This window comes from Neovison vison, chromosome 3, assembly GCF_020171115.1.
Source record: "Neovison vison isolate M4711 chromosome 3, ASM_NN_V1, whole genome shotgun sequence".
In the NCBI taxonomy this organism is placed as follows: Eukaryota; Metazoa; Chordata; class Mammalia; order Carnivora; family Mustelidae; genus Neogale; species Neogale vison.
The window spans coordinates 66671630-66691905 of NC_058093.1; the positions used below are offsets into that span (position 1 = coordinate 66671630).

Here is a 20276-nt window from a genome sequence, read left to right on the forward strand (position 1 = left end):
CACTGAGCCACCCAGGTGCCCCTCATATTTCTTTTTTCTAGTTTTCAGCTTAGGTCTCCCTACTCCTTTTTATTCTATACAACATGTTTATTATGAAAGAATAGCTATCTGTTTGGCATTTTTGAGCAATTTAATTAAAAATGGTACTGCATAGAAAAATATGCAAAAAATTATAGAAAACTATTTAAACCACAGTTTAATTTTAAATCTATCACCTAATTTTAGTTTTGCTTTATTTTTACAGTTTGAAACAGAGTGGAAAATTCCCTGGAAATCCCTGGCCTCCCTATAAGAAAAGGACGCCACTGCATCCCAGCTATAAAGGTCTCATGAGACTTTTGCACTGTAAAACTTTACACATTGTGCTATTCACTCTGCTTTACAAGGTACAGTAGTAATTTGAATAGAAAGATTCAGATTAGAATTAATTTCCATAATTTTCAAATAAAAGTGTTAATAATATTTACGTAAAAGTACTATTTATAAAGCAAAGTGTATTTATACTAAATACTATTCATATTAAAGGTGTGTGAGGATATGTCATAAACACATATATGTGAATTCTAAGTTGAAAGTTGAATTCTAAGTTGAAAGAGTAACTACACCATTCTTTGTGGGAAACTATTCATCTTACCCAGTTTAGATAATGTTAAAAAATATTAATATAGAATATGTTAATAAAACTCAGAAAATTATTCTTAGTCATTTTTTTCTTAGATTTTAGGTTACTCATTTGAAACTGTAGGATTCACTGTCATAAGATTTCAAGCCAAAATTTGAGTTTAGTTAGTAATGTTTTATTTATTAAGAAGAGGCAGTGTAGTAATGATAGGTCATAGTTGGGAGTCTGCAATCTGTTCTAGTGTTGTTCATACTAGCTGGGTGTGTGGCTGAGCCTTGGTTTCCTCTCTGTAAATAGTGGATTAGGAAGGATGGTCTCTGTTGCCTCCCAGCCTACAGTCACCTCCTCCTGACGCTGATCCTCCCACCATCTGCACTACCTGCCTACTGTTTGTGGAACACCAGTTGATAGATACTGTACTACACAAATTGTAGATGTTACCTTGTATAATCCTCACAATAATTCTGGTCTATTGTTCCAGTTATAAAGATGAGAAAACTAAGGCCAGAATCTGTTGCTCAAGGTCAAATAGCTAGGTATATACAGAATTTGTATAAAACAGGTTTTTAAAAGATTATGAAAGTTTACTGTCTTCACCCCTGTGCCAAAGATGAACAGAAAAGCCTTCTTAGTAGTCAAAATAAACATTAGAAAGGGAGCTAACTGAAAGTCTTTGTTCTTTAGTCCAAATAAATTAGCTCTTAGGTGACAAGTCCTTCCTTTTTTAAGCCTTCCCAGCCATTTGGGCAGTTTTTATGAGGCCCATTCTAGAATGTCCTCTTTTGTACTCTCTGCAGTCTCACCTGCAGCTAGCAAGGTATTCCCACAGAACCTCCTCTTTGTACCCCTTCCATCATTTGGCCAGAGGGGTTTCTTATAGTGAGGACAACATGATGGCTGCCAGGCCGTTTTTTTTCTTAGGATATTTTAGGTATCTTCCAGGTAGTAGTTTGTTGTGTCATATTGAATGAATGATTCTTGTAGGTCAGCCCTGAAATCCTGCATAAGCTATGTAAAGCTTGCAATGTGTAATCCACATAAAGTCAGATTTATCGATGTTTCCTTAGAGAAGCCTCTCTTAGCTAGTTGCATCCCTTTTTCCTTTCTCACCCATATAGACCACATACTTACACATACATATACTCATCTGCACAAAATACTCAGGCTGGGAACTTTAATTTTAGAGACATTTTAAGAACATTAATATTCCATAAATATTTATTATGCTTCCAGTTATATGCCAGGTGCTAAGCTAAATACATTTGCATGAATTATCTTATTTAGTACACTTACTTATCTGGTATTTTTGTCATCAGGAAAAGAGTATCAGCAAACGAGGATGCAAAACGTTCTTGTTAAAATTATTTTATTAGATACTAGTATATAATGATGGATTTATTTTATTTATTATTTTTTTTTTATTAAAAGATTTTATTTATTTGTCAGAGACAGAGGGAGAGAGAGCGAGCAAGCACAGGCAGACAGAGGCAGGCAGAGTCAGAGGGAGAAGCAGGCTCCCCGCCGAGCAAGGAGCCCAATGCGGGACTCGATACCAGGACCCTGGGATCATGACCTGAGCTGAAGGCAGCTGCTTAACCAGCTGAGCCACCCAGGCGTCCCATATAATGATGGATTTAGTGGACTACTTAATGTATTACCTTTAGGAATCCATGAACCAGTATTTCTAGATGTTTAAAATACTGTTGATCTTGAGAAGGAACCTGTTCTTTTGATTTTAGTTTGTCTTTTCACGAAGATGTAGCTTTACTTATTTTCTGATCATGCTGTACATTTATTTATATATATATACTATTATGTCATTTTCATCTATAACAACATATTTTTGGATAAAATATATTGTGCAGAAAAAGTAATTATGAGGCATTTTTCCCTCTTTAAAGATTTTGATGGATCATCAAAATCTGTCAGAACATGTACTCTGCATGGTTTTGTATCTGATTGAATTAGGACTTGAAAATTCAGCTGAAGAGGAATCAGATGAAGAGGTAAGTTGGTTTCTTTTGTTTTTAAATATTAAAATTATAAAATGCCTTAACAAAGGTAGTGTATCATCTGGAAATGTATTTATGGATTCATCATACACAGAAGATATTCTTAACTACTGGAAAAGGCCCTTTTTGATCTTCAAATATATATATTCTTTTAGAGGTTTCCCTCTACTTATGATATTATTGAATTTGAAATTTATAATTCATAAAATGTAGATCTAAGAAAAGGGGTTAGTGCACTTTTGGTGTTACGCTGATAACATTGACTACTGACTAATAATTCTTATGTTAGGATTTCCATCTAGAATTCCTAATAATTTGATTAGGGATTATTTTTGAGTAGCAAGTTCTTTTTGGGAAGGTTATAAGTATATGAAGTAAATATGGGAGAATTTTTAAAGTATTCAAGAATACAAGTTGTTAATGTTATAGGACTTTAGAAGTATCATTTCCATAAAAACAGTTGTTACTAGAAATTGATTTTACAAGTGTAAGATTCCCTTTATCCCTTCTCTCCAAAAAGACAAAATATAGCACAGCATAGTAACAGCAAAAACAAGTAAAAAGACTAGGCAGTATGTTGTTGTCTAAGTTGAGTCAACATATATTCTTTCGTAGGTATTCAAAGATCATTAATATTTCCTTAAGACTAGGTCAGACTTTGATTTTTCAGACTTTCTTCTGCAATTAGTCCACATTAGGATTACTTGACTATATTATGAGTTATTACTAATAGATACTGAAAAATATTCTGTACTGTTAAGTATTTCCAGATTGAAAAGTGTATTTTTTTCAGGAGAAATTTAGCTGACTTCCATTGGACTTACCCATATTAGTATTGAGAAATTTATTCTTGTATTTTATGTTTGGATTTGTGTTTATTAGCACTTTATAATATATATATATTAAGATGAGACTGTAAAGGATTTGGAAATAAGACAGGCAGTGGATGATTGTTTGGGCTGATTACATCTACTTTGTATGTTAGAGAAGATTTGACGCTTTCTTGACGCTTTCATATTTATTGTGTTCATGTTTTAGGCATCAGTGTGTGGACCAGAACGTTGTCATGACAGTTGGTTTCCTGGCAGTAACTTAGTGTCAAACATGCGACACTTTATAAACTATGTTAGGGTGAGAGTTCCAGAGACTGCTCCGGAAGTGAAGAGAGACTCACTTGCAAGTACCAGCTCTGACAGCTTGAGTTCTTTACAAGTAAGTGTAGAAGAGAGAAAGGTAAAAAGGAATGACTCTATGTTATGATGGGGTATATTGTTAAGATCATCCTATTATACTCAAAAGAAAAATGTGGTTTTAGGTAACTTTAAATTGTCTTTTGTTTCCTATTATATATCTAAGCAACTTCTTCCTCACCCATCTTTTTCCTTTAATCTGCCAGAGTTCACGAAGGCCAAAAGTTCTTCAAAGAGAGGTAGATGTATATAATATTTGCATTAACTAGCAATATGGCTTTAACTGGAAATCGGAAAAACACTTTGAAGTATTTGTGTGTATATGTGTGTGTTTAATATGGTTAAATTAAAAAAAAGTTTACTGTGTGTGTGTTTTTATATAGTGATTTAGGCTTAATTTTAAAGAAAATTCATATTACTGAAGTTAAAAAAATAATACGTAGTATTTAATAGTGTGTATTTCTTAGGATTTTGGATAAATTATAAACAGCACATTTAGGTCTGTTTGCGTTTAGCATTGTTACTAACATCTTAAAAATGAATGTTTCCTAAATCAAAATAAATTTAATCTATAATTGCTGGCAGCATGTCCATTTATAGTTTCTTTTTTTTTTGCTTGTAAGGCAATTAATTAACTTTGATAAAATAAGCCCACAGAAATCTTAATATATTGTGTATTTGGATTTAGTTTGAAAACCACCTTTTTCATTGCATGTAGCTAATTAACTAATTTTTAAAAGGCAGAAATGAAAAATCTTAAAATGACATGCCAAGTAACTAAACGTAATCACCTCTAATCTGTACAATCTATTTTTGTGGGTAGAGAGCACTGCATCAGATGTTTCTGTTAGTAGGGTCCATTTATAGGAGCTTTCTTTGCCTTTGACAACATATTTTTACTGTGAACACCATAAAGAATTTTGATTAAACTGAAATCTTAATAAGAAGCAGCTTTTGCCGCTAACGTTGGTACAGAGTACTTTGAAAAATAGTTTGGATGTTAAAAAATAGTGTATACTGTAATTTAGCTCATAAAAGCTCAACTGATACTGGAGCATCCTTTCAGTGCTTGCTTAAAAAAAATTAAATCCATTAAATTGACTCAGATCCTAATTAAAAGATGATTTCTAAGAGCTCTGATGCAGCTTGACTGCTTGAACAAAAGACTATTTAGAAGATAAATTATTGAGAGAAATATTTAAAATTTGTTCAAATAACAAATTATAGTGGTATTCAGATATGACACAAATCAGTTTGGTTTTTCATCTTTATATTTCCTTTTAGTAACTGTGTGTTAGAAGTAATTTTCAAACTTTGAAGTTCTTTAGAAATGAAATTAATTAGTAGTTCAGATCCATTAATTTAGGAAAAAATTTATAATTTACTTAACTAGAAAATGTAGCAGTCTTATACAAGTTAGTAAAGAGTATAGTATTCTTTTTTTAGTAGAAGTATAGTTGACATACAGTGTTATATTTGAAGAATATAGTAGTCTTGATGAATAGTGGTGGAACATATTTTATTCCTGTAAACTGGTGAGGAACTTAGTGTATGATTCCTCTTTAATATGGCTATAGATACTACTCAGGCTTTGTCTGTTTTTCCTGGTAGATAGGCCTAGGAGGCTGAGAAAGAGGTGTTATTGTGAATAGCCGTCTTTCTCCTCAGAATTGTTTCTGGATTGAATGAGACTAAATATATTTAAGAGAGGTAAAGGGATAGACTTACCCAAAGGACAAATCTATTGAATAAATCCTCACATGAAACTTTGAACATTGTAGCGCTAACATATTTTTACACTTAACACTGAATAACTTCTCTTGATTTTCTTTCTCTTTTTTAACGGTAGAATTCTGGTACAGCTCAAGTTTTCAGCTTAGTAGCAGAGCGTAGAAAGAAGTTTCAAGAGATCATCAATCGCAGTAGCAGTGAAGCAAATCAGGTGGTTCGTCCCAAAACTTCAAGTAAATGGTCTGCTCCTGGTTCGGCTCCACAGTTAACTACAGCCATTTTGGAAATTAAAGAAAGCATATTGTCTTTGTTAATTAAACTTCATCACAAACTCTCAGGAAAACAGAACTCCTACTATCCTCCTTGGCTTGATGACATAGAAATTTTAATCCAACCAGAAATTCCTAAATATAATCATGGAGATGGTATAACTGCAGTAGAAAGAATTTTACTAAAAGCTGCATTGCAAAGCAGAATGAACAAGCGCATCATTGAAGAGATATGTAGGAAAGTGACCCCTCCTGTACCACCCAAAAAAATCACTGCAGCAGAGAAGAAAACACTGGACAAAGAAGAAAGGTAATTTTTATTTGATGTTTTAAACATGTTGTCTGGTACAGTTGAAGATTTGATAGATCTTCTTTTTTGGCCATCTGAGGCTAATCACCTGGATGTTTAACATCTATAGTCGTAGCTGATTCCTTTGTAAGATAAAGGGAGCCAAACACAGTCAGTGCTTGGGCATGTATTATGCTTGAGTTAGTTGGGGGTGAAAAGAATGCTTACCCCAGCATTAAATTATTACCCTAAACTTGTAGGCAGCCCCTTTTAGAAAAATTGCGCTTAGTAGGTTATCTAACAGTTCTGCTTCTTTAAAAACTATCCTCAGTTCAACTTTAAATGAGAATAGAAAACTAAAAAAAAAATACCCTAATTTCTCAGAATAAAAATTTGATTTTTTTTTTAGCCTTTTCCAATCTTTCCAACAAATGATCACTAGTTATTGAACAAGTAATGTTTCAAAACGTACTGATAGCTCTAGCTTTTAGAACTTCACGTTGCTTTTTATTTGTTGTTAAATCATAATGTACTTAACTTTTTTTAAATTGAAAGAATTTTTTAAGTGAATTCTGCACCTAATGTGGGGCTTGAGCTCATGACCCTGAGATCAAGAGTTGCTTGCTCTACCAACCTAGCCAGCTAGATGCCCCTGTTAAATTGTAATATTTGTATTTAAAAATAAAAATCTTCCTTGGATAATGTTTCTGTTTACCAGTATAGGGGAGGATGGGGACCAAGATAAGAGAGGCTTTGGCTTAGCAGTAAAGTTGATCATGCTCAGTTACGTCCATTACTAAATTTAAAGAGGACATCCAGGTGAAGATGCCCAGTCAGATAAAGGGTTTGAGACTTAGGGGAGAATTCTGAGTTAGCGCTTTAGATGTGGTCATATAGGTAAGTAGTCAAAAGCTTATATGGAAGAGTGTGTATAGTAAGAAATGAGAACACTTACTATAAAACTTTTATAGAATAAGAAAAAAACATTAAAGGGAATGACTGAGAAAGGAATACCTATAAAGGTGACTGGAAAGGGATGGCTAGAGTGAAAGAGGAGGAACACTGTAGAGAGTGGTGTTCAAAGGGGTTGAGAAGGAAAGAAACAGTGAGATTACAGAAGTTCAGGTAAGATTGGCAGTTCCATTTGATTCAGTAGTTAGGAGGTTGTCCTTCGGTAACTGTATCAGGAGCAATTTAAATCACATATATAGTTGTACTTCATTTTGATGCAATTAAATTTGTTACAGATAATTTATATTGAAAGTATATGTAAAAGTCTCAGTAGATGAAGAATGTAGGAGAATGTGCTGAGGTGGCTCAGACAGTCAGGCGTCTGCCTTCAGCTCAGGTTAAGATCCTAGAGTCCTGGAATTGAGCCCTGCATTGGGCTGTCTGCTCCTTTTCTGCCCCTCCCGTGTACTCCTGCTCGCTCTCTCTCAAATCAATCCATCAATCTTAGAAAAAAATGTAGAAGAGTTTTCTTTCTTTCTTTTTTTTTTTTTTTTTTTTAAGATTTTATATATTTATTTGACAGACAGAGATCACAAGTAGGCAGAGAGAGAGGAAGAAGCAGGCTCCCTGCTGAGCAGAGAGCCCGATGCAGGGCTCGATACTAGGACCCTGGGATCATGACCCCAGCCGAAGACTGAGCCACCCAGGCGCCCCAAAGAGTTTTATTTCTCACAGTACTTCATAAATAGGAGTTGTTATAAATAACTAAAATATAATTTATATGACAGTTTGTTAATTTTGAATCAGTAACTGCCTAAGATTTTAACCCGCTGAGCCACCCAGGCGCCAGTAACTGCCTAAGATTTAATAGATCTACCGATAAATTAGAAGGTTGAAAAACGAGGTAAAATTCTTATTTTTATTAACCTCTTAAATTGGTCATATTTTCTTGGTTATAGAATAATGTCTTTTTTAATTTTTTAATTTTTAAATAAATTTAAAAATTTTTTAATAAACATATAATGTGTTTTTATCCCCAGGAGTACAGGTCTGTGCATTGCCAGGTTTACACACTTAGAATAATGTCTTTTTTTAAAGAAGATAAACTTTTAGTGAATCAAAGTTTATTTTACTTGGTTATTTTAATTTATTTTGTAACAATTACTCATAATAGATGTGATACTGGAGTAGATCAGATGCCATTTTTGCAAAGGCTCTAATGCTGTTGTAATAAATAATAGTCTGAAAAAAGGTGTTTTTTTTCCTCCCTTTTGGGCTTTGTTTCCTTTGAGTGGTTATGTTGATGATATTGAAAAGTCCTTGAAGCTAATTCTATAGCAGATGGTGAAGGATTAAGATGAATTTATTTGAATCTTACTATGCTTCTCACGTCTTTTCTCAATTTATTTTGGATTTTGGATTAAGTTTTATTTAATAAAGGCCAGACAGTTTATAAAAACTTGATGGTGATACAGTCCCAACTACCTCACCTATGGACAAACTTGGCATCACATCCGTAATAGTAACTCCATAGAAGATAAGATACAAATAGGAAGGAAACCTTTAGACACTTATAACAGTATGCAACCTCAGTGTTTCCACCTCTGGTATAATAATGGAAAATTACTGGGTTGTATGAAATCTGCCAGAACTTGTTTGTCTTTTCATTTTTATTTACATTTATGCCCAGTTTTAGAAAAGAATTACCTAAGTTAATAAAAAATTCACAAAGAAAAATAATTGATAACCTTTTTTATGCAAATCACAGAAAGCGAGGATAGAATTTTTTTCTTTAAAAAGTTTAAAACAGCATTCGTTTATTTACTCGCTGTTAATGTATATTGAAATGTAGGCGTGGTATGACAGGGTTCTCGACTTACAGTCTCACAAGGCTAAAATCAAGGTTGCAGCCATAATTATCTGGAGCTTACAGTCTTCTAGGCTTATGTGGTTGTGGAGAGTAGACATGCATTTTAATACTAGTGCTAAGCAGTTATATTTGTGGCTTCCTTATGTTTGGTATATGGAATTATTGTTTGAAATATTTTTTATGGCTATACTCTAAATGTACATGTAAAGTGATTTACAGAGTGGCATAACTGATTCTTTTTTTTTTTAAGATTTTATTTATTTATTTGACAGATAGGGACCACAAGTAGGCAGAGACAGGCAGAGAGAGAGGAGGAAGCAGGCTCCCCACTGAGCAGAGAACCTGATGTGGGGCTGGATCCCAGGATCCCGGGATCATGACCTGAGCCGAAGGCAGAGGCTTTAACCCACTGAGCCACCCAGGCGCCCCAACTGATTGTTTTAATTAAAGAAACATAAGAAACTTATAAATTTACAGAGTAGTGGTGTAGGAGACCAAACTTGTATTCTGTCAATGCTATTGTTTCTGACAGCATTTTTGGAGATCCACAAAATGCTTCGAGCATCTCTAGCACATCTTTGTTTCCATTTCTTCTGTGTTGCAAATTTTTGTCCTTTGAGGATATATTTAATTTTTTTAAAATTAAGTTCAGTTAGCCACATAGTACATCATTAGTTTCACGTGTAGAGTTCAGAAATTCATCATTGCATAGGCTAAATAATAAATAATTCATAATTGATAAATTAATCCAAAGGAATATTTATGCTTAGGTTTGGAATATAGTTTTATTCTTTGTCATATTTGAGTCTCTTATTTTTTTTTTTACTTGAAACAAACTAAACTTGGAAGAAAGAAATCTTAGTAGAAACTGGGAAATCTCTGGCTTCTGCTCATTCTCTTTTAGGAAAGACCTTTTTTTTAAAAATTTTTATTTATTTTTTCTTTTCAGTGTTCCAGAATTCATTGTTTATGCATCACACCCAGTGCTCCATGCAATACGTGCCCTCCATAATACCCAACACCAGCTCACCTAACCTCCCATGCCCCTCCCTTCCAAAACCCTCAGTTTGTTTCTCAGAGTCCATAGTCTCATGGTTCATCTCCCCCTCCAATTTCCCCCAACTCACTTCTCCTCTCCATCTCCCCATGTCCTCTGTGTTATTCCTTATGCTCCACAAATAAGCGAAACCATATGATAGTTGACTCACTCTCTTTGACTTATTTCACTCAGCATAATCTCTTCCAGTCCTGTCCATGCTGATACAAAAGTTGGGTATTCATCCTTTCTTTTTTTTTCTTTTTTTCTTTTCTTTTTTTAGAGATAGCTTTTTTTTTTTTAAATTTTATTTATTTATTTGTCAGAGAGAGAGGGATAGAGAGAGAGCACAGGCAGACAGAGAGGTAGGCAGAGGCAGAGGGAGAAGCAGGCTCCCTGCTGAGCAAGGAGCCCGATGTGGGACTCGATCCCAGGACGCTGGGATCATGACCTGAGCCGAAGGCAGCTGCTTGACCAACTGAGCCACCCAGGCGTCCCGGTATTCATCCTTTCTGATGGAGGCATAATACTCTATAGTATACATGGACCATATCTTTTTAAAAAATGTTTATTTTTCATTAACATATAATGTATTATTAGCCCCAGGGGTACAGGTCTATGAATCACCAGGTTTACACACTTCACAGCACTCAATATAGCACATACCTTCCCCAATGTCCAGCCACCCTCTCCCTACCCATTTCCCCCCAGCAACCCTCTGTTTTGTGAGATTAAGAGTCTCTTATGGTTTGTCTCCCTCCCAATCCCATCTTGTTTCATTTTTTCCTTCCCTACTCCCCAAAACCCCACTTTGCCTCTCAACTTCCTCATATCAGGGAGATCATATGATAATTGTTTTTCTCTGATTGACTTATTTTGCTCAGCACAATACCCTCTAATTCCATCCACATTGTTGCAAATGGCAAGATTGCATTTCTTTTGATGGCTGCATAGTATTCCATTGTTTGTATCTACCACATCTTCTTTATCCTTTCATCTGTTGATGGACATCTATGTTCTTTCCATAGTTTGGCTATTGTGGACATTGCTGCTATAAACATTGGGGTGCATGTGCCCCTTCAGATCACTACATTTGTATCTTTAGGGTAAATACCCAGTAGTGCGAATTCTGGGTCATAGGGTAGCTCTATTTTCAACTTTTTGAGTAACCTCCATGCTGTTTTCCAGAGTGGCTGCACCAGCTTACATTCCCCCCAACAGCTGGACCATATCTTCTTTATCCATTCGTCCATTGAAGGGTATCTTGGTTCTTTCCACAGTTTGGCGATTGTGGCCATTACTACTATGAACATTGGGGTACACTTCTTTTCATTACATCTGTATCTTTGGGGTAAATACCCAATAGTGCAATTGCAGGATCATAGGGAAGCTCTTATTTTCAGTTCCTTTTTTTTTTTTTTTAAGATTTTATTTATTTATTTGAGAAAGAGAGACAGTGAGAGAGAGCATGAGAGGGGAGAAGGTCAGAGGGAGAAGCAGACTCTTCGTGGAGCTGGAAGCCTGATGTGGGTCTTGATCCCAGGACTCTGGGATCATGGCCTGAGCTGAGGGCAGTTCTTTAACCAACTGAGCTACCCAGGCACTCTCTATTTTTAATTTCTTGAGGAATCTCCACACTGTTTTCCAAAGTGGCTGCACCAGTTTGCATTCCCACCAACAGTGTAAGAGGATTCCCCTTTCTCCACATCCTCTCCAACACATGTTATTTACTGTCTTATTAATTTTGGCCATTCTGACTTGTGTAAGGTGGTATCTCAATGTGGTTTGATTTGAATTTCCCTGATAGCTAGTGATGATGAACATTTTTTCATGTGTCTGTTTGCCATTTGTATGTCTTCTTTGGAGAAGTGTCTGATCATGTCTTCTGCCCATTTTTTGATGTGATAATCTGTTTTGTGTGTGTTGAGTTTGAGGAGTTCTTTATAGATCTTGGACATCAGACCTTTGTCTGTACTGTCATTTGGGAATATCTTTTCCCATTCTGTGGGTTGCCTCTTTGTTTTGTTGACTGTTTCCTTTGCTCTGCAGAAGCTTTTGATCTTGATGAAGTCCCAAAAGTTCCTTTTTGCTTTTGTTTCCTTTGCCTTTGGAGACATACCTTGAAAGAAATTGCTGTGACTGTTGTCAAAGAGGTTACTGCCGATGTTCTTTAGGATTCTGATGGATTCCTGCCTCACATTGAGGTCTTTTATAGGAAAGCCCTATTCTTTTTTTTTTTTTTTTTAAGATTTTATTTATCTATTTGACAGACAGAGATCACAAGCAGGCAGAGGCAGGCAGAGAGAGAGGAGGAAGCAGGCTCTCCGCCGAGCAGAGAGCCCGAGGTGGGACTCAATCCCAGGACTCGGAGACCATGACCCGAGCCGAAGGCAGCGGCTCAACCCACTGAGCCACCCAGGTGCCCTGTAAAGCCCTATTCTTAATGTAACAGTAAATCTGACTATTCTTATCTTTTAGATTTTATTCATATCTAAACATCCTAGCTTATTCTAGCAACCAGTTTGCTGTTACTTGTGCTTGGGGTTAAATTGTGGGTTCCTTGCTAAAAAGAATTTTCTTACTCTTGCTACCAACTGACATATACTTAGGAAATTGTGTTGTTGAAAATCCAGATTTTCTGCTTTAATTATTTCACAGTTTAAAGTAAATCTTGGCTTTTATTTTTACCTTTTTAAGCCAGTGATCTTCAAACCATCTTTCAACAGTGGAGGGGTGCCTGAGTGGTTTAGTTGGTTAAGCATCTGACTCTTGGTTTTGGCTCAGGTCATGATCTCATGGATTGTGAAATCAAGACCTACATTGGGATACCTGCTCAGCGGGGAATCTACTTAAAGATTCTCTCAGATTGTTCTCAACTGTGTGCCAAAGGCTTTTCATACAGTATACACTCCTGAAATTTAGTAAGTCTTAAACACGTCTGATACATATCACTTTATTTCTGTTTAATCTAGGCGACAAAAGGCTAGAGAGAGGCAGCAGAAATTGCTTGCAGAGTTTGCTTCACGACAGAAAAGCTTCATGGAAACTGCAATGGATGTTGGTAAGTTAACATTTATTAGTTTAGAACTCTTACAATGACACATATTACTTCAGGGATTATCTAGTTCAATTTTTCACCAGTTTTCAACATTATCGATGGATGATTTCTAGTCTTTATTTAAACAGTAGAGCGATGGAGAATCAGGCTGTTATAGCCAGTTTATTCTGTTGTTGCATGGTTTTAATTGTTAGAAAGTTCTTTCTGATGGTAACAATATGATATCCTCTATTTTCCTCTGTTACTTTGTCCTTCAGATTTGTGAGGTTCACCAACATGTATTTACTTAATCTGACTTTTCCTGTGAAATCATCCTAAGACTTTTGAAATAGCTTTCAAATACTTTTAGTGCCTCCTCCTTCCACTACTCCTTCAGTAGTTCTTTTTTTTTTTTTTTTTTAAATATTTTATTTATTTATTTGACAGAGAATGCACGTAGGCAGAAGCAGGCAGAGGCAGGCAGAGGCAGGCAGAGAGAGAGAGAGGGAGGCAGGCTCCCTGCTGAGCAGGGGGCCGGATGTTGGGCTCCATCCCAGGACCCTGGGATCACGACCTGAGCCGAAGGCAGAGGCTTCAACCCACTGAGCCACCCCGGCGCCCCCTCTTCAGTAGTTCTTAAGATCAGTTACACTTCTCACTTCATTAAGATTAGCGCTAACCTTTGTATAGTGAGGGGGATGCCATTTTCCTGTAGGATAGTAGATTGCTATGAGGAATGTTTAACAAACCTTGTAAGAATAGATTAAATTTCAGTTAATCTCAGTTTTCAGTTAACCAGGATATTCCCTTTCCTGACTACCTCTTGCATTCTAGTGATTTTTTTTTTTAACTTTTAGACAGAAATGCTGAAATAAAGTTGTGCATTTAGTTAAAGTGTATACACATATGTGCAAACAGGCATACATTCTTTCACAATGTAATCTTAGAAATGACATAGTATTTCTGTACAAAAGTACATTCTCGTGCACTTTTGTGCACATAAGCACACATAATCAACATCCAGAAGAGGGGTGGGGGTTAGTCTAGATACAATATAATGTCTTCTGAACCCTCAGCAGGTGAGTTTGTGTTCAAGACATAACTTTGATGTAAAGAATACTGTTTATCAGATTAATTTAGTATCAATTGACTTTCTCATATGAAAGATGAGGATTTAGTTCATTGACACTACTTTCCCTTTTTCCATTCCATCTTCTCTTTCTTTCTGGAAATTCATGATTAGTATTATTTTTCACATATCAAATATAATTATAATGTATATGAACTGTTCTCTCTGTAGCCAGTTCCTTCATACTCCTTCATACAAAGTGAATTAATAAGCACCCCTGTTTTTCCTTTCCTCGTCTCTATGTTTTGCCTTTATTAGGTATTTCCTTTTAAATCGTTAGGGTTGCTAACATTTTCTTTTGCCGTCACAGTCAGGTGTCCATCCAGAGGTTGACTTTAGGTGTTGAGAAATAATAGGACTTAAAATTTTTTTTTCTTAAAATTTTACTTACTTATTTTTTAAAAAAGACTTTATTTGAGAAAGAGAGTGAGAGAGAGAGAGAGAAAAAACATGAGCAGGGGGAGGGATGGAGGGAGAGGGAGAAGCAGATTTCCCTGCTGAGCATGACCACTGGAATATGGCAAAATAAATTTCTGATAAATGAAGTAAGTTACAGACATCATGACAGTTTACCCCTAAATACTTAAGCATACATGTCCTGGAGTTGAAAATATTCTCCTATTCAACCACAATATATAATATGTAAGAACATTACTTTTTTTTTTTTTTACAAAGTAAACATCTTCACAATATCAACCTTGATATTATGTCAAACTATGAAATTATTAAATTAAGTTAAACATTTTAAATTGTTTACGGATCATTTTGTCCTTCAATATCAAAATTCTGTGTTCTGAAGTCACTTCAAGGCCGTCCTTTTTGTGGGAAGTAATGTAACCAGTGTGATACACAGACAGTTTGGCTTATTTGTTTGCAACTTTAGGAGCTAAGAAAAAAAGCCTTAGTTAATAATATTTGTGGAACTTGCTTTTATCTGTTGCCTCCCTTTCCCAAGTGAGATAAAACAGATATAGTTTTCTGAGGAGCTGATTAAGCAAAGTACCTAGAGGAGGTTAGGAAGTGCTGTCTTGAATAGGAGAATGGTCACCCTTCCCCTGAGGAGACTGCAGAGAAGAAGGAAGAGTAGATCGAGATCGAGGTGAGTTCCACTAGGGTTAAGGCAGATGGGAAATTGAGGCAATTACTTGGTTGCTTCAGTTTTCAGGGTTAATTAAAAGGTAAGCTCTGCTGAGTGAAAAGAGTAACACCTGAGATTTGAAATAGCTGCTGAGGACAGTGGGAGATATTGCACTGAAGGCTGACTATAAAAGTGTAAAAATTTATAAGCAATATTTATTTATTTGTTTATTTATTTTTTAAATATTTATTTATTTGAGAGACAGAGAGAGACAATGAAACAAAGAGAGCATGAGAGAAGAGGAAGTCAGTGGGAGAAGCAGACTTCTGCTGAGCAGGGAGCCCGATGTGGGACTCGATCCCAGGACTCCAGGATCATGACCTGAACCGAAGGCAGTCACTTAACCAAATGAGCCACCCAGGTGCCCCTATAAGCAATATTTAGAGACCAGTTATATTCAGGATCATTTTGAATGTCATGAGTCTGCAAAGTTAATGACTTTCTCTCCTAAATCTTGTTACTTGTGGAAGGTTGGACCTTTTTTTTTTGGGCAGTAGCCAGGGCACTGGCAAAACAGTTGAGAAATTAGGTAGGTATGATTGCTAACCAATAGAGGCAATATCACAGAAGCCATCAGGATAATGAGCTTTGCTTTCTCCCAGTCCCGGTTCTTGCGTGCCTCTGTGGTGACAATGAGGTAGTATAGATTCATGAGCACTTGGTTTATTTATGTTGGTTATGGCAGTGCCAGTGGGATTCTGGACCATTCAGATCTGTATGTTTTTTTTGTTCATAACTGAGTCCCTTCCCAAAGAAATCTGACTCCAAAAACCTATTTGAGAGCCCATTTTCAAATTCCCGAGATAAAAATTGCAAAGTCACATGTCTCTCTGTCTCTGATTACCATTTGCTTTTGACATTATATATTATAATATTATTAACACATGACACATGGCCTGCACCTGAGGCACCATCTGGCATTACCTAGATATAGTCCACTGCTTTGCTTCATTTGTCAGATTCCTTTGTCTTCTTGCATTATTTCTCATTTGTGTTGTAAAAAATGTTAGCATTTTTTAGTTGCTTCTTATTTTGCCTTTATCTTTGTTTATGAGGGATGTTTTCTTAAGATTTCTAGTAACATAACACTCAGAATATTTCAAATTTATAACACAGAGTACTTTACAAATTCTCTAATCTATATAGTACATTAGTAAGTAAAAATTTAGGGACAAAAGCTTTTCTTTCTGAATACAGCTGATTTCTGCTTTGTGATTAGTACTCTTTTTTTATCTGTTCCTTAATGCCTTTCTATAGTTATCACATTTTTATATGACGAGATTTACCTCTGCATATTGTTTCATCTTTCTCTCCTGGTCATTATTCCCATTATTTATTTTTACTAGTCATCTAGGTATAGGAGTCAGGATGTTAGATTATAACCTTGATCCATTAAGGTTTATCATATAGATATGGCTGAAATGCAACAGAATTGAATTCCAAGCAGGAGTTCAGATGTTTAACATAGAATAAGAATTTATTTTGGAAATTATCTTCTGATCTTAAACATACGACATTTTTAAAAAAAGATTTTATTTATTTATTTGTCTGAGAGAGAGAGCGAGCGAGCACAGGCTGGCAGAGGCAGAGGGAGAAGCAGGCTCCCTGCTGAGCATGGAGCCCGATGTGGGACTCGATCCCAGGACGCTGGGATCGTGACCCCAGCCGAAGGCAGCTGCTTAACCAACTGAGCCACCCAGGCGTCCCCATACTACATTTTAATTGTGTAAATTGTACAGTATAGGAGAGCATAAGGAAGGACATATTTTTTCCCTAATCTCACCATACAAAAGACATGTACATTACTGATGATATGATACTATATATTATAATTTTGCCTTAATACACAATATTTTAACATACAAATATCCTTGTATTATTATTAAAACTCCTGTTTCCTATAATATTTAAAGTTGAAGAATGAGTTTTTAAAGTTCATTGGAGAGAGAGCAAAGTATAGTGGCTTTGAACATGGACTCTGGAGCCTGTCTGCCTAGGTTTATACCTCAGCCACACCATTACCTGGGGCAATTTACTTAACCTCTCTCTGCATCAGTTTTCACATAGTGAAAAAGGAATTATTATACTACCTACTTCCTAGGGTTGCTGTGAGGATTGAATGTATTAGTACATTTAAAACACTTAGAGTAGGGGCGCCTGGGTGGCTCAGTGGGTTAAAGCCTCTGCCTTTGGCCCAGGTCATGATCACAGGGTCCTGGGATCGAGCCCCACATCGAGTTCTCTGCTCAGCAGGGAGCCTGCTTCCTCCTTTCTCTCTCTCTCTCTCTCTCTCTGGCTGCCTCTCTGCCTACTTGTGATCTCTATCTGTCAAATAAATAAATAAAACACTTAGAGTACTTTGCATATAAGAAGTGTTTATAAGCATTGGCTATTGCTATTCTTATTTTTAATTATATGATTTACTTAATTATCCCTTCATAATTAGACTATAGTTTTCTTCTTTTTTTAAAAGATTTTATTTACTTACACGAGAGAGAGAGTACACGAGAAGTGGGGAGGGCAACTGGGAGAGGGAGAAGCAGACCCTCTGTGGAGCAGAGAGCCCAATGCAGGGCTCAGTTCCGAGACCCTGGGATCATGATCTGAGCCGAAGGGCTCATGATCTGAGCCACCCAGGCTCCCCCTATGTTTTTTTTCTAATTTTAATTATAAATATTGTGTAGCCAAAAGTTTTTCTTTATTTTGAGTTTGGGTCTAAGAATATGAGTTTTGGGGGATGATGGTGATACATTGTTTTGTATGTTAACTGTCTTCCCACCACTGTGCTAAATACATTCTGTATATTGACTTATTTGTCCTGACATCCCCATGAGAGAGGTGGTGTTATTCCAGACAAAGATGCCTAGACTCAGAGTAAGTAATTCTTCTGAGGTTATACTGTAGTAAATTGTAGGGCCTGGGCAATCAACAAGGCTTGTCTGCTCTTTACTATTTCTTCATATTTGGAGCAAATAAAGGAGAGTTAAGTGCTCTTCCCCTAAGTTGGTAGCCACAGGATGAAAGGGACAGACATGAGATCAGTTGCCAAGTAAGAGGTGAATAGACCTGATGATTGATTGATTGAGTCAGGCACAGGCACAAGATAGAAGGGATATGCATCATGTTTGGAAATTTTTTGTTTTTTTTTTTTAAAAAACCAGAATGAAAAGAATACTGCTTTTCCAATAGCTGAATCAAAAATCTTTGATGTTCCTCTATTAGTCTAGCCTGTTGTTAGGGCCAGCCCCACCCAAATCACATGAACTGAAAGGGAGTGGTGAGGGGGCAATTGTGCTAAACAAAAACTGAAGTCTGCTGAGGGCGGGAGATACTAGGTAAGTTGAAATAACATTTGTCTACCATACCCAGCCTTTAAGATTTCATTTGGGATGTGGGATTGTCTAAGCAACAGCTGGCACACATCAGGAATTGGTTGATTTTTATTGTTGTTGGTTGTAGAGGAAGCTATTTATTTTCTTATTTAATAATACAGTTTAATTTGAGGTTTATCCTCTTATTTTTTAACATGTATGCTAAATATTTAGTGTTATCATTTATATAAGAAGGGAGGGTGAGGATAGGAATGTATTTTATAAATTATGTTGAGATATAAAAATATTTATATCCCTAGTGTCCCTTTCTTAGGTAAATGATAACATTCTTAGGTAAATGATAACTATGTATGCTTTCTTTACCATGTTTTTTTCCACTTAACATTCTACCCTGGAGATCCCACCATGTAGTGCATAGAGATCTTCTTCATTCCCTTTACTAGCTGTATAGTATTCCATTTTGTAGGTTTCTCCCCCCCCCCCATATTTTATTCAGATTGTCTTCTGTTATTGGAATTTGGGTTGTTTCTACTACAAATAGCACTGCAGTGAATATCCTTGCATATGTATCTATTCATATTTTGATAATATCTACAAGATGGATTTTTAGAATTGGTATTGCTAGGTCAAAGGGTAAATACATATGTAATTTTGCTAGATATTATCAAATTGCTTTCATAGGAGTTTTACTGTTCTGCATTCCCATCAACATTGTGTCATAGTATCAGTTTCCTTACATCCTTATCATTAGAATGGGTTGTCAAATGTTATCAATGTTTTTTGATAACATGGTCGGGGAGAAGAAATGGTATCATAGTCTAATTTTAATTAGCATTTCTCTTACTATTAAAAAGGATGATCTTTATATATTTAAAAAAAATTTTTTTTCTCCAATTTATTTATTTTCAGAAAAACAGTATTCATTATTTTTTCACCACACCCAGTGCTCCATGCAAGCCGTGCCCTCTATAATACCCACCACCTGGTACCCCAACCTCCCACCCGCCCCCGCCACTTCAGACCCCTCAGATTGTTTTTCAGAGTCCATAGTCTCTCATGGTTCACCTCCCCTTCCAATTTACCCAAAAGCACATACCCTCCCCATGATCTTTATATTTTTAACTGCTTCTTATTCCCTGATATATCTTTTTGCTGCTTTAGACAGTTTGGGGTATAATTTTATCATAAATTAGATTCTTTTTTAGTGCTCTTCCATTTCCTTAGAATCAGGCACAGCTATGAACTTTGTTCTCTTTGAAGTAGGACCGATCTACTTGTGACACTGCAATGCATGTAGTGCATAGTTTTATGTATCTATGGCTGTTGCATATATGTTTAAAAACATTTTATGAAGTATTGTAGTTTTGAATTATTCTCTGTAACTTGTGAAATTCCTCTCTCAACTAAGTAGAAACTTCTTGAATTCCTTTTTTTAAAAAAATTTTTAATTTTTTATAAACATATAATATATTTTTATCCTCAGGGGTACAGGTCTGTGAATCGCCAGGTTTACACACTTCACAGCACTCACCATAGCACATACCCTCCCCAATGTCCATAACCCCACCCCCCTTCTGCCAACCCGCCTCCCTCCAGCAACCCTCAGTTTGTTTTGTGAGATTAAGAGTCACTTATGGTTTGTCTCCCTCCCTATCCCATCTTGTTTCATT

At 36.0% G+C, this 20276-nt stretch overlaps 1 protein-coding gene across 3 annotated transcripts in view; it reads left to right on the plus strand.

Annotated features, from left to right (window-relative positions):
* Positions 1-20276, plus strand: part of UBR3 (ubiquitin protein ligase E3 component n-recognin 3) — a 253610-nt gene that overhangs the window by 94877 nt on the left and 138457 nt on the right. For all 3 annotated transcript variants that reach the window (XM_044242304.1, XM_044242307.1, XM_044242306.1), the window contains exons 20-24: positions 245-386; positions 2524-2628; positions 3673-3846; positions 5674-6134; positions 12943-13031. In XM_044242304.1, the coding sequence (XP_044098239.1) occupies positions 245-386; positions 2524-2628; positions 3673-3846; positions 5674-6134; positions 12943-13031 (971 nt within the window). The remainder of the gene's footprint in view (positions 1-244; positions 387-2523; positions 2629-3672; positions 3847-5673; positions 6135-12942; positions 13032-20276) is intronic.